General features: G+C 40.6%; 3 protein-coding genes across 3 annotated transcripts; 1 reads left to right on the top strand and 2 right to left on the bottom strand.

Moving 5' to 3' along the window:
- Positions 1-37: 37 nt before the first annotated feature.
- Positions 38-1104, bottom strand: Apd-2 (apidermin 2). Its single transcript, XM_078179117.1, has 3 exons — positions 1030-1104; positions 761-914; positions 38-325 (listed from the first exon to the last, which is right to left on the bottom strand). Exons 1-3 carry the CDS (start codon positions 1039-1041, stop codon positions 270-272), a joined length of 222 nt encoding a protein of 73 aa, XP_078035243.1. The 5' UTR covers positions 1042-1104; the 3' UTR covers positions 38-269.
- Positions 1105-4217: 3113 nt separating this feature from the next.
- Positions 4218-9355, top strand: LOC144469574 (uncharacterized). Its single transcript, XM_078180012.1, has 4 exons — positions 4218-4229; positions 6439-6724; positions 8255-8698; positions 8828-9355. Exons 1-4 carry the CDS (start codon positions 4218-4220, stop codon positions 9076-9078), a joined length of 993 nt encoding a protein of 330 aa, XP_078036138.1. The 3' UTR covers positions 9079-9355.
- A 1425-nt stretch (positions 9356-10780) lies between these two features.
- On the bottom strand, positions 10781-11977 carry LOC144470664 (uncharacterized). Its single transcript, XM_078182076.1, has 3 exons — positions 11924-11977; positions 11254-11368; positions 10781-11037 (listed from the first exon to the last, which is right to left on the bottom strand). The coding sequence occupies exons 1-3, from the start codon at positions 11975-11977 to the stop codon at positions 10781-10783; spliced, it is 426 nt and encodes a 141-aa protein (XP_078038202.1).
- Positions 11978-13172: the final 1195 nt, after the last annotated feature.

Here is a 13172-nt window from a genome sequence, read left to right as displayed (position 1 = left end):
TTGTTATGAGGTAGACAAAGAACGCAACAACCATGGATTATAAGTTTTAAAATAAGTTTAATATCTGATGATGAAATTTACATTGTAAAAGGTAGGGATGAGGAGAGTAATTTCCACGCCAATCGCAACGGGTCGAATGTGATTCCAGTCGGGGGAAAATTGTGGGGATTGTCAGCTGCCGAATCCAAATTTTGTGCAATGAGAGTTCTCTAACCGTGGAACCTCATTGTAATACTTCAGGTCCAGTTACGCCAGGATATGGGATGGTCTTACCAAACTTTACCTGCCCAACCACCGGCGAGAGCAGGGGCGGACACAATAGCGGCTGTTGAAAAGAAACAGTAACATGTTAGAAAATAATGTTCATTTTGAAAATTTCAGTTTCTTAATGAAGCTGTTCAATGAATTACTGGCACAACTATTAAACTAGCTGATAATTACTTTCAACTACTCGGCTGATCTCTTTAAAAATATAAAGTTAAAATAAAATAAAGAATCGATCGATATTATGCTACTAAATGTACCGATACTTTGATTCGCGATTGTATTTACGGATTAGAATGAATTTTCTCAGTAATATACCGAGCTTAATATTTCAAATTTGATAATCATCGAGATGCAAATCGTTCGCTATCTGTAAAATAAATTTCACCGATTTTTATGGCATGTTTCTCATGGGTCAGCAGCGAACGTGTTAAAGACAGAATCTAGAAAAGCTTTCAATGTGTAGGGAAGCGATTTTAAATGGTGAGATAATTACGGGCAGCGAGGATCTTGGCAGCGGGAGCGGCAGCCACCCATCCTTGAGAAACAAGGGCGGGTGCAGCTAGAGCGGGTCCAGCAAGGATTCCACGACGTTCGCGTTCCTGTTCAGGGAAGGCGGCAACGATGGCGAAGATAGCGAAAAGGATCACCTGTGACAATAGAAACAATTGTGATTATCTTGGTACTAGTAATCGCTTTTCCACCGTACTAATAATCGTCGGTGGAGTTAGCGCAACCTGAAAAGCGTCGTTGAAGCAATCTTACCAGAGACTTCATTTTGTTGGGTTGGTTTGGGTTGCTTGAGATTCTTCGAACTCGAAAGTGCAAGCGACTGATGAAAATCCCAGCATCGACTTTGTCTTTTATACTCTTATTTTCCTACCTATACAGAGGAGCGCGGCATACGTCACCAACCCCGCACGAACGCGTATCAGTCGTTCTCCCATAGTGGCCTAGGACAGCGGCGTGTCGCGGGGCGGGCGTGGTCGGGCACTTGAATCCGTAAATCAAGACAGCGATCTGAAACGATGAACTCGCACGGCGGCGATGTTGCATCAGAAACCTCGATGGCGGTGCACGCAACCCGGCGCGAATGTTGCAGAAGTTTCAGCGCGGCAAGAACGGGGTCGCTGATATTTGCATATTTCTCCGACGCGGTGCTGGATTTTTCTGCAGGACTCGACCATAGTCCTGTCACGTTGTTGCGAACCCGTTGTGTCCAGCAATAGCACATAAGAGATGCCACACACTACTTCTTCCCTTTTTTGGTGAGCTCGTGTGTGTCCTGAACAGTCTCATCGATTCGTCTAGAATTTGAAAAATTTCATAGAAGTAATGTATTTCATTTTATCCATTCGAGGATCCTAATGAAATTGGACATATAAAATTAGTTTTCAAATCTGAGTAAATAATTCTGTGGTCCATTCATGATTGATGAGGTAGTTATATCGCTAAATGAGTCAAAAGAATTACATATGTGGGAATTACATTCTCTGAAAATGATTATTATCATTACCTGTAAATAGTGACGGAAACATTATAAGGTACGGGCGGTGCGAATGCAGCCAACTTGCTTATTTGAAGCAGGGTGCAACGAATCTTTAGATTTCATCACGATGTTAGTTTTCAGCACTTCAGCCTGCAACTAGGATAATTTTGTATGCATAGTTCTCCGGAAAAATAATTGCATTTTTTTGGGATTTTCGGAGCTTCGTCCGTCTAGGCGAAGTTTATGAAATGATTTTTGATCAATTCTTATAAGCCCGTCAGATAAAAATGAAAAGTTTAACTTAATTAGGTAAATCATTTTCGCGGTAGCAATGAGAAATTATAGCGCGTATTCACGAAAACTTCATTTTATGAAAGGAAATTCGAAAGAATCGAATCAATGACTGAAACTTCGCTTGACTTCGTTTAACTTCGCGTATTCTACTCAATATGATTACTCTTATATTTCTATAGCTGTCTAAGAGCGTTACTTTAAACAATGGTAAAGAACATTGTAATGTCACAAGAATATAGTAACATCTGAACTGTTAAAATATATTAATTTTTTATTTACTGTGCTATACTCCAAGAGATATTGTAGACTGTAGACTATCGTCTTTAGATAAAAGTTCGTAAGCGATAGTAATTGAAAGATAAAAACTAAATGTTAGTTCTTATGCATAATATAATTATGACAATAATTCACTGCTTCCCAAAACTATCATACCTTTAAAACCATCATTTATGTTAAACAGAACTGTCACACAAAAGTCTCATTGAAGATTTGCAAGTGGTTTCAATTTTAAAACTGATATGGTACAATACAGGAAGTGTAGACTTTAAAAAATATATCGTTCATATCCATCATTTGTAAATATTTCGCTGACAAATAAGCAAACGATAATTTTTAGGAGCCGAAAGCAAGATGCAATCCGCGGCCCGTGTTGCAACATCTAAATACTTTCGTTTCTGCGTGAGACGGCCTTGAATCACCGTCGATAGCTAAAATGTGTCGATCACGGTACAGAAAAGCAGGAAAAGTCGCCTTGAAAGTGCAGTTAAATGTTACAACATTAGTAAGCAATTGCCCGTGTCCACAAGCCTCCAATATAATTTTCTATTCACGGATTATTAATTTATTCTTTTCATACGCTTGCGAACGCAATCGCAAGTTTGCGAAAAATCCGCTTTGTTCAGCCTAGCTTACGATCCTTCTTCGGATGGTATCGGATCAGAGAGAAACCGATGCAACATCGCGACGGTCTCCTCAGCAGTTAGACTTGCAATTAGTCGTCGCGAGTCTCCTTTATGATTTCACACATTACCGAAGATCCGTGCGACAGCGTTCCATTGTCTGTAAACGTTAGTCGGTTAGCTACTCGTAAAGTGCCGGCGCAGAGCGAAGGACTACAGGCTTCAGCAGTAGATCCCTTAAACGAGAACCCAGCAAAGAAATTCTTTGGAATCACACTTTAACAAGTTTTCAATGCAGGTACTGTATTATTTATCTAAGAGCTGTTAAAAATAAGATATATTATATTTGACAATAATTTGTTCGTCTGGGCTACCGCTGTAGAACGTTCTCGACACTTTCTTGTTCGCTTCAGAGAATCTCGTACAAATTAATCGGTACAAATCATTTAGTATTTAATCCCTATGTCATTTTCCTTATACTTAGAATGATTAGAACTACTTCGATTCATTTACTTACATTTATATAAATGCTTGACCACGATATTTCCATTTTGTTTGACTTAATGCACTTTGCGCATATGAAATTTAGTCTTGCAACTCATAAAACACATTTTTAACAGTTTTGGAAAAAATATACGCAAATTTCTAAGTTCCAGTTCAAAGAAATAAATTATATCGATGACAAGAGGACGACATTTTAGTTCGACTTAAAATTCATTCATTAACAGCACCTGGGTCAACTTCATCGACACATCATCTCAAACATGCAGCATCCTTAGGAAAAGATGCACACTGCTAGAAGAGACGATGTTAACAATCTGCAAAACTTATAAAATTGTTTCCAACCGGTAAAATTGTTTACATCGGTGTCTGAATATGTGGAAGAACATCAACTGGTATCCCAACTCTTGGACGATCCATAAAAATGAATACGGCTGAGAATTCGAACCATCGATGTCGCTAGAACCTGATTAGCATCGAAACGTTCAAGAACAACGAAGTATCTGGAATGTTTTGATCCGTAATAACAGACTGGACAGTCCCGTTTTTGTTCCGGTTTCCATCGAGAGGAATTTCTAAGTGCCTCGATGAATAAAATATGTACAGCCAGATGACCTTTCTCCCGTGCTCATCACAGGAGGTTACACGTAATCGAGTATATAACGGTTCAATCCGATCCGGAAAGGATCAGTAACAGACGCGAATGCACGGCTGGACACAGAGGAATTCCACGGAAGGGATAATAGGAAAGGACGTCGTGGAAAGGAGCCATGAAGTTACTGGTAAGCGGGGAAACTTTATCGCGGCCCATCGAGCAGATCAGTCGAAGGAAAGATTGTTACGAAAGAAGAGAATCCACGCGCTGCTCCTGATGAGAAAACTTTAATCTGTTAGTCCGTAATACACTCCCCGTGTCGTCCGTGAAATATGAACGGTCCTCTATCCGTGACCAATGCCGTCTGGTATATAGACCGCCGCGCCGCCCAGAATTCGGAGTCAGCCGGATAATTGAAACGCATGGCCGTGTCCTGTAACTTTGATTAAGACCAGTAATCTATTGATTTCACTTATACTGTCTTCGGGCGACGCGCAACGCGCCGACTGATCGCCGCAATTCATTCGCTGTGACGTTCTTTATCGATCGATAGGAAACGCTGGTAGACAGCTGAGGTTTAGCACTATTTTTTTCACGATTTCAATGTAATTCTTCATTTCCGACGAGATCGTTTGTTACTTCGATGGATACATTATTTTCCTGTTTAGTCGTACGATTTGAATACGACTTAACAAATACTGTTATTCTAATGTTATCGCTATCGTGCTAAGACTGTAGGAAAGATATACCAATTGTTATTATTGAGACTAACAAAAGGACGTACGTCTTTATGTAGCAGTCCTTGGAGATAGTCGAGAAAGAAAAGTTATCGGCGAAGGAGATCTTAACTTTTTACAGCTCTGTGTAACATTGAAGTCACGTGGACCGATTTATCATCGTGTCAAGAAGTTATTGCATCTTAATTTTCAGATCTTACTTTATGGGATACATTATACTCATTTATATTAAAGAACATAAATGTTGATTTATATTTAGTGGTTGATATTCGGTAGCTTTTAGTTGCAGAATTTATTCTTCGCCGACATAAGCAATTTGGGTTAAGTCGAGTCTTTAATTTTATGAAAGCACCATTCTAAATAGGCAAACTCGATCATAATTGAACTATGATCTGCTAAATACAGTTGAACATCATGTAATTATTTATTCCATTATAGTTATCTTTATCTTACATGCTTCACCGTTTCAGTCACCGCGAAATAAAAATTCTGAAAGTCAACGACTTTCTTCAGTTGTTATCCTGATTGTTTCCTTGAAAGAAACAGCAAAGAGTTGAATTAGATTCCTCGATCAGAGATTGTCGGGGTAGCTTGTTCGATCAAAGGAACATCAACGTCTTCCTCGACGGTAACATCCGTGTGCTCTGGTAAAATGTTTGGTCGAATGCCGTCCACGTGCTTGCACGTTTCCGTGCCGGTGATGATGTGTTCATGCACGACACGTCTACGGGGAATCTGGTTATGCAAATTGATGCACGCGATTCGATCCGTGACCACTGGATGAGACGAATACGTACCGGATACGATTTTCGAATCGCCTGATCCACCGACGGTGCTCGTGTCATTGATCCTTGACTAAACAGTGATTAACCGCGCTACAACCGTCAAGCTTCGCGCCATAGCCAGTCAGACGCTATTGAAACCTGTAAATACAGACCTAATGAATAGATAAAACGACCAATGGAGAAGGAAGTTTCATTTCTTCGATGCAAATAGAGTGGTTTGAGGGTGGTATTCAATCGTTTCAACGCGCTAGCTGCTAATTAATATATTAATTGTAAATAAGTAGTGATCATATATTATTTTTATTATGAGTGATTTTGTAGTAAATGAGCCGCTTCTTATTCTGTAATTAAGTTTCTTCATATTTTGTAATTTGGACAAAGATCGACAATTTAGTAATGTAAAGTATAACCCCATATCACTATATTATAGATATTTTACATAGTAGAATTTATAATTCGTATTATAATCTGTGTAAGCTGATTTTAGCAGAGCATATTATTATATTTAGCATATAAATTGCATACATTAAAAAGCGTAGAACATTTTTATTGTTAAAGTCGCGGACTCGATAATCCACTTTTGGTTGCCTACGCAAAGATTGCCCACGCAAAGGTTCGCCAAAGCAGAATGTATGACTCGTAGTATTCGATAGCAGAGATGGACAATTATTTTCAATTTACGTCGAATCACCTGGAAAGTATCTCTCCGCGCCAATTCAATGCGAGATATTTACGAGCGAAATTACGTGAAAGTATTCGAACAATTGTGTCGCGCTGACCGCGCGACGCCTACCCGCGCGCGACTTGCTCCGATAACGCTTCGCGCGGCTTGTGACACTCGTCTTAATAAATCACACGCCTTATCCGTTTTCAGTTGCAGTTGGTGGCATCGATTCTCCTAACATCCGTTTGCGCCGCTGGCTGGCCGTATCGCGAAATAGTGAACATTGAGCAATCGGCATTGCCGGTATTCGTTGCACCAGTTTATAATGTCGCACCTGCGGTCAGCTCGTCCGACTCGAATGAAGAATTGGCGACGGTTGTAGCTGGACCAATCACCGGAACCACTTTCGTCGAAGGTTCCTCTTCCGGACCCGTGACCGTCTTGTCACCGTTAAACGCAGCCGATGTTCTGCGCGATAATCCCACGTTGACGAAAAGTATTTATGCCTTACGTATTCGATATTGGTTATTTCATTGTTTCAGCAGCGACGTGTCTGTCAGACAATTTTTCAAGGCTGGCGGAACAGGGCAATTCGCTTTAATGCATTTACTATCTAAATCTAGTTACAATTTTTCTATTCCCAATTTGACGTAAAATTTTCAATTTTATTTTTTGTCATCGATTACATTTAGTGTAGAACTGTAATACGTTCATCATCGTACGTTTTAGTATATTTATAACTGGTACAAAACTGTGGAGACATTATTTTCAATTTATTAGAATAATTAGAAGAGGTAAGACATTTTCAAACAAATCATTCTTCTCGCTTACGTAATATTTATTTTGCACAAGGATCTGCAGTCTATTGATTGCCATGGCTAGAAACACGTGAACACATTCAAGATTTCTATTTTGTTGACATTGATTTTTAAAATGTAATAATTTGTTCCAAAAATAGCCCAAAAGACGTGAAGTTTTTTTAGATGCTAGAGGTACTAACAAACAAACGTTTTAATATTTTAATTTAAGTTTTGATTTGCTTATTACTTGGAATAATAAAAAAAGTAAAAGCTCATGTTTTTCAACTTCTTTATCTGCACCTACAACGAAAATTTAAAACGTACTGAAAATTTCATCAATATTGATTGACTTTAATATTAGCAGTAAATAATTAAAAATAGCACAAATCGCAGTTTTGTCTCAATTGTTTACACATTCAAACGATAGCTATCATAAATCTGCAGCTTTTTAAATCTTCCAAATACATATATTACAAATGATCAAAGTCTACAGAACACATAATTTAAATTATCGTTATAGACACAGATAAAAAGGTTAAAAAAATTAGCTTTTCATTTCCCTTTACCATTCCAAATAATAGCAAAATTAAAAGATCATTATTGTCATCATCTAATACACTAGCCCCTCCATTATCTAAAAGCAAACCCAGACCAATTGGAGCAATTTTAAAAAAGGTATACCATTTCGAAAGCTGTTAACATACTTCCCGTATCGATGTGTATGTGTAACCTTTTTAATTCGTAAGCGTGACAGGTGCAATATGTTACCAAAAATAAAGTCGCTAGCCTTGGCACGAACCAGTAAGAACGTTTAGATTTACACGTTGGATTACAACGCCGCGAAACGCGAACATTTGAAGACAGCATACGAAAGCATAAATTTTCAATACCTTAACATTCTCTGTTATCAAGAAATGCTAAAAATTCGGCTACCTCGATCAGGATTTTCCAGTTCAGCAAAGATTCCACGGTTTCTGATAATGCATCGGTGCCATTAAAATTCTTCGCGATTCTATTCTTGGTGCTGGACTTTGTTACGCAAACCGAAGTAGCATTTGCACTGTCCTATTACCTCGTTCACATTTTATGATCAGCATAAACCAAAGAATTTATTAAACGCAGCGTATGTCCGAGTTGCCCCGTGAGTCTCCGAGTTGAATAACCTCGGAACGCTGTCCACTAGCTGGACACGCCGAAATAATGTATACATTCGTATCTTTCCCCAGATACTGCCGAGGTGGTGGTGCCGAATGCGACCGAAGATACGGTGTTAATTAAAGGAGCGTCATCGGGTCCGGTGACGCTAATTGCTCCTTCCGCCGCGATAGCCAATGACGCGGCGGAAACAAAGAAAGGAATTGTTGCACCGCCGGTATCTGTCGCAATCGAAAACACGGCAGAAGATGCCGCGAAGGCGTCGACGACGATAATCACCGAGACAATAGGAGTAGCGTCAGCGAAGGCAGTAATAGGTCCCTCTACCGGGCCCGTAATCATTGCCGGCCCAACCGCCCCACCGGTACCAACCACGGCCGTCGTTCCGACAGTTGCCCCGCTTGCAGTAGACGATGCCGCAGAACCTGTTGGACCAGCTTCTAGTCCGATCGTAGACAACATAGCTGCCACAAAAACTATCGAGGAACATGACAACGAGACCACTTCGGCCCAAGGTACATCGTTACTATCGTTCCTTTTATTTTCCATTTCCTCCAGCGTTCTAACAATCAAATTCGCTACCGATCGAAATCATCGTTGCGTTCAATATGAGTCACCGCGTTCACAGTCGACCCTATTTTTAGATGCAACAGCGCCGAGCCAAGCGGAGGTTGCGACGTCCAATTCGGCGACTCGCAACTCTGGAAATTCCACAGTTTCCATGCCGGCGACTGTTAATTTGATTACACCTGCAGCTATAATCGCGGCTGCCGAGACAGCGTCAAGTAGCAGCGTCGCATCAGCGGTAACGGTCTCCGCCGCGCACGCTTCCGGCCCCTCCGGGACCATTTCCGATGCTGCTGCATCCACCCTGCTCATTCAACCGCCACCCTAACTATTGCATGTCTGTTTGCTCGCTCGCTGGTTCTCGGGTGATCCGCGACAGGAAGAACGGCCGTCGCCGAATCCCGGTGCCGTCTCTTCACAGACGAACTCTATTGGAAAGCTTCCCACGCTTGCCGGCCGCATTCGTTGACATTGCATGTGTTGGCGACCGAGCTGATATGGAACTAGGAAGAGAAAAATTGTGCAAGGACGACGAGAACCACGCGTAGCCGTTGGCATTGATACCCAGTCGTTACTTTCTTATGGACCGGTGCCTGCATTCAGTGACGGCGATCTCGTTGTTGCTCCCCCGTTGATCGATTGCTTCGTTGCGGTATCTGGTATTTTTTTTGTTAATTCAATAAAACGACGAGAAACCGTTGTGGATGCTGTGTGTATGGTTTATCCTCTTATCGCGGTGATAAAATCTTTCATCGGACGATTAAAATACACTCGAGCCTATTAATACCCTGATCAACGACTGACCTGCATGTTACGAAACCTTTCATGTTACTATTTCATAAGATGTTGTGGCATGATATTAATATACACAAGTTATTGAATTATGGATGACATTATTATCGTACTTAAACGTTTCCTGAAGAAATTCTTCGACTGTAAAAAAGATCTACGCATTTAAATATTCTATGTTATTAATACTTTCGTTATGGAACAATATTGTCAAGCTGAAAATGGCTCTTCGATTGCGCAAAACGAAACCAGAAATTGCATTGAAAGTGGATAACGCTGTGAAACGGTGTCCATCGCAAACGAGAAGACACTCGATACACCGTTAAAGTCAACAGGCGTGAAGGCAAAAGAGGATTTTCAGTGGATAAAGGGTTCACGCATTCCGTTGAATGATTTGCGACATCAATGGCTCTGGGTATTGTTTCGAACGGTAACACTGCACTCTAATGAAGTGATATTTATCTCGTTAATCTAGTTAGCACGCGATTCGAGCGATCTAGTGGCTCGCGCAACCTCTACTTTAGGTTAAATCATAGCAAACAAGCCGACCCTAAACCATATGATTAAACGTGAAACTCAATTATTACCGTGTTACTTTCACTAGGTAAACCGACTGCGTCGAGTTGACTCGCTATGGAGTTTTCCTGTAGCATCGCATAATCGTCCCTTTCACGTTCGAATCTGATCAACTACAATACCTAACCAAAAATATTCCACTCCAATGCTTCCATGCAAATCCTTATCCGGTTGTTTGAAAAATCTAACCATTGGCAACGTTTTGCAACCATTCGCGGTTTTCGCGCAACCGAATAATTTTTCGATCGCGTAATTTCATTTAAATGAATTACTTTAGTCGAACATTTTACAAAATTATGTCTGATCCTAGTCAAAAGCATTTCGATTAATATTATTTAAAATTATAGTATACGAAATTTGTATATTTAAGAATTAAAAAAAGTATCGTTTTATCAAATATGGACATTGTATATTCCTTCACAATTTTATTTTGTTATATTTATATAATTTCTTTGTACGATAGTTTAACAGAAGTATAATTGAATAACACTAATTTCGATACCAAATACTAGTAAATAAATAATGATGCAATACAGTCATTATAATATTTGATTTTAAATAATTTAAAGTCTAGATGCGATTGTTAATTTATATTCCAGCAGTATCCTGCGTAAGAATAAAGCGACCGAGCTTAAGCTTCGTCATCTTATTGTTTAAAAAGTGAATCATTGATTATTTAACGATCCTGTATAACCTCCTTGCGAAACGCTCGGTGGATAATTAGCATCTGTGTCCAATGGAGGCAGGTTCGCAGGTCTGCAGCCTTGTTCGAGTAAACGTCGAATTTGCAATAATTCCTCTATTAATTCGAAGCTCTCGTTTGGATTCATGTATGGCTGTAGTGGTTGCAGTTGAGGTGGCAGTTGAGGTTGCAGTTGAGGTGGCAGTTGAGGTTGCAGTTGAGGTGGTATCAGAGGTTGCAGTTGAGGTGGCAGTTGAGGTTGCAGTTGAGGTGGCAGTTGAGGTTGCAGTTGAGGTGGCAGTTGAGGTTGCAGTTGAGGTGGCAGTTGAGGTTGCAGTTGAGGTGGCAGTTGTGGTGGTAGCAGAGGTTGCAGCTGAGGTGGTAACAGAGGTTGCAGCTGAGGTGGTAACAGAGGTTGCAGTTGAGGTGGCAGTTCAGGTTGCAGTTGTGGTGGATACACAGGTGGCAGTACATCCATACCCCCGGGAGAAATGTAGCCATTACATTCTGATGGTTTTACTTGACTCAGAATACGTTTCAGAAGTTTCAACGCAGGAACTTGCTGAATCTCCTGCAAATGATTTAAAAGAGAACATCTAAATCAAGACATTACTGTAATATTTCAAATCAACCGAAACATTGTTCGTTCGAAACCGTAACTCAACTATTACACGAATTTCCATTGTTCGATGCGACGCGAAATATTTCCAAATGTGTCCGCTAATGAGACGGAAAATAATGTCCCCGTTGAAGCGCTCCACTCGAATTCCAAGTCTGCCCGGATATTTTTTCACGGGAGAACCGTACAAAAGGAGCATAATACTATTATTCCCAAGTTTAAAAAGGATCCGTAATTAAAAATTCGCTGTCCAAATCGGTACGTTTTCCCGTTCCCGTTTGGAACACGTTAAATACCTCTCATCTAACGCAGACAAATGCCTCTTTTGGCGTGAATTTACGAACGTTCCGCCTCGTTCGTTTCAATTTAATGCATTAACGCTCCACTCCCGTTTGTCAAAGTTTCATGCCACCGCCTAGTCCCATCGCGCTGATATTTCGTTATTTCGACACGCGTCTGTAATAATACCCGCGACTGTTACCGCGCGGAAATAATCAAAATACCTACGTGTAAAGACACGAGGGCCATCAGACACACGCTGGCCACCGTCCTTTTATTCATGACTCGAAGAACTGTTGCCAATTTGCAATTAGGAAAGACTCTCGCTGTCGAATGCTACGAGCAATCTTAAACCACTTTATATACCCGCAGTGTCCGTAAATATTTCCAAATAAAATGAGAAATTCCATCACGCGAATCTCCTCGGTGATTATCGATAACCGAAGTTTTAAGGTTCCTCGCAAAGCGACGCGGTTCCCATGATTTGGGTTAGCGCTGCGGACCGACTGATATCGGATCTTTACGTGCATCGGACGCGAATGCGAAGCTTCGCGATGGCACGAATTCGCGACAAAGATAAAGTCACGCGCGGCGTTTCGCAACGTTCGCCCGTCGGTTCGCGTACTTATAACAACGTCGATGGAAAAAATGGCCGTGCTCATCTGTATTTCCGACGAACTGTGCCATCGTCGATCACGCGCAGTTAACATTTATTAACTGGATATTGATCAGCATTGTTTCATATAATACGACCAATAATACCGTGGAATTATAAACATCGTTAATCGGAGCGAAACGAAGGATACGCCGGCAGAAGTTTAAACGGTACTTCAGTTACTGCGGAGAATGGTTGGCAACAATAATCCGTTTATTTTTTAACGTTCGCATCGGAGCGTGCTGAAATATTCTTCGATCGGTTGTTAATTTGTGTATCGGCGCTAATCGATCGCGAAATCGAGTGCAATGCGACGTGGCTCTTCGAACTTATAAAACATGAATGGCTGTTCAATGAATTGTGCGAGTGCGATTCCGAGGTAAATCCGGCTGCAGAGTTCACAGGACGATTTCGTACCAGTGACAGTTTCCAGTGGCGCATGTGATATTACTCCTAATTCCAAACACGACCAATCGTTTAGCTAGTAATGCCGATTGCGCTTGTTTAACATGTGCTCCGGCAATAATAATGTTAATGGTCAGTTCTGATTCCATATCCGCGGAAACACTAATTACGAACAGTGGTGCGAATAGATATCAAGTTACTGTACCTTTTACATTATTAGCGATACTTAAACAACAACTTAACAAACCACAAATTTCTATGTTTTTGTATTAAAAATAATAAAAAATGGAAATATACAAGTATAGCTTTTTTGGTTTTTGTTTAAGCATTAATAAGGATGTAGATGTTAATTTGAGGTTGTAATTATTCTCAGCGCTGTAGGTGACCTCCTTTAGCTGAGATACCCATTTAAAAAAG

This window comes from Augochlora pura, chromosome 1, assembly GCF_028453695.1.
Source record: "Augochlora pura isolate Apur16 chromosome 1, APUR_v2.2.1, whole genome shotgun sequence".
Taxonomy (NCBI): Eukaryota; Metazoa; Arthropoda; class Insecta; order Hymenoptera; family Halictidae; genus Augochlora; species Augochlora pura.
This window is presented reverse-complemented; position numbering and strand designations above follow the sequence as displayed.

Bases quoted from the DNA above. Each gene is read 5' to 3' on its own strand.
- Apd-2 (XM_078179117.1), bottom strand. The intron at 326-760 runs GTAATTATCTCA...TCTTTTCAACAG, and splicing joins TGCCAAGATCCTCGCTGCCC to CCGCTATTGTGTCCGCCCCT.
- LOC144469574 (XM_078180012.1), top strand. The intron at 6,725-8,254 runs GTATTTATGCCT...ATCTTTCCCCAG, and splicing joins TAATCCCACGTTGACGAAAA to ATACTGCCGAGGTGGTGGTG. The intron at 8,699-8,827 runs GTACATCGTTAC...CCCTATTTTTAG, and splicing joins CGAGACCACTTCGGCCCAAG to ATGCAACAGCGCCGAGCCAA.
- LOC144470664 (XM_078182076.1), bottom strand. From the start codon at position 11,977: ATGAATAAAAGGACGGTGGCCAGCGTGTGTCTGATGGCCCTCGTGTCT. The intron at 11,369-11,923 runs GTAGGTATTTTG...AATCATTTGCAG, and splicing joins TGGCCCTCGTGTCTTTACAC to GAGATTCAGCAAGTTCCTGC. The intron at 11,038-11,253 runs ATCCACCACAAC...TGCCACCTCAAC, and splicing joins GGATGTACTGCCACCTGTGT to TGCAACCTCTGATACCACCT.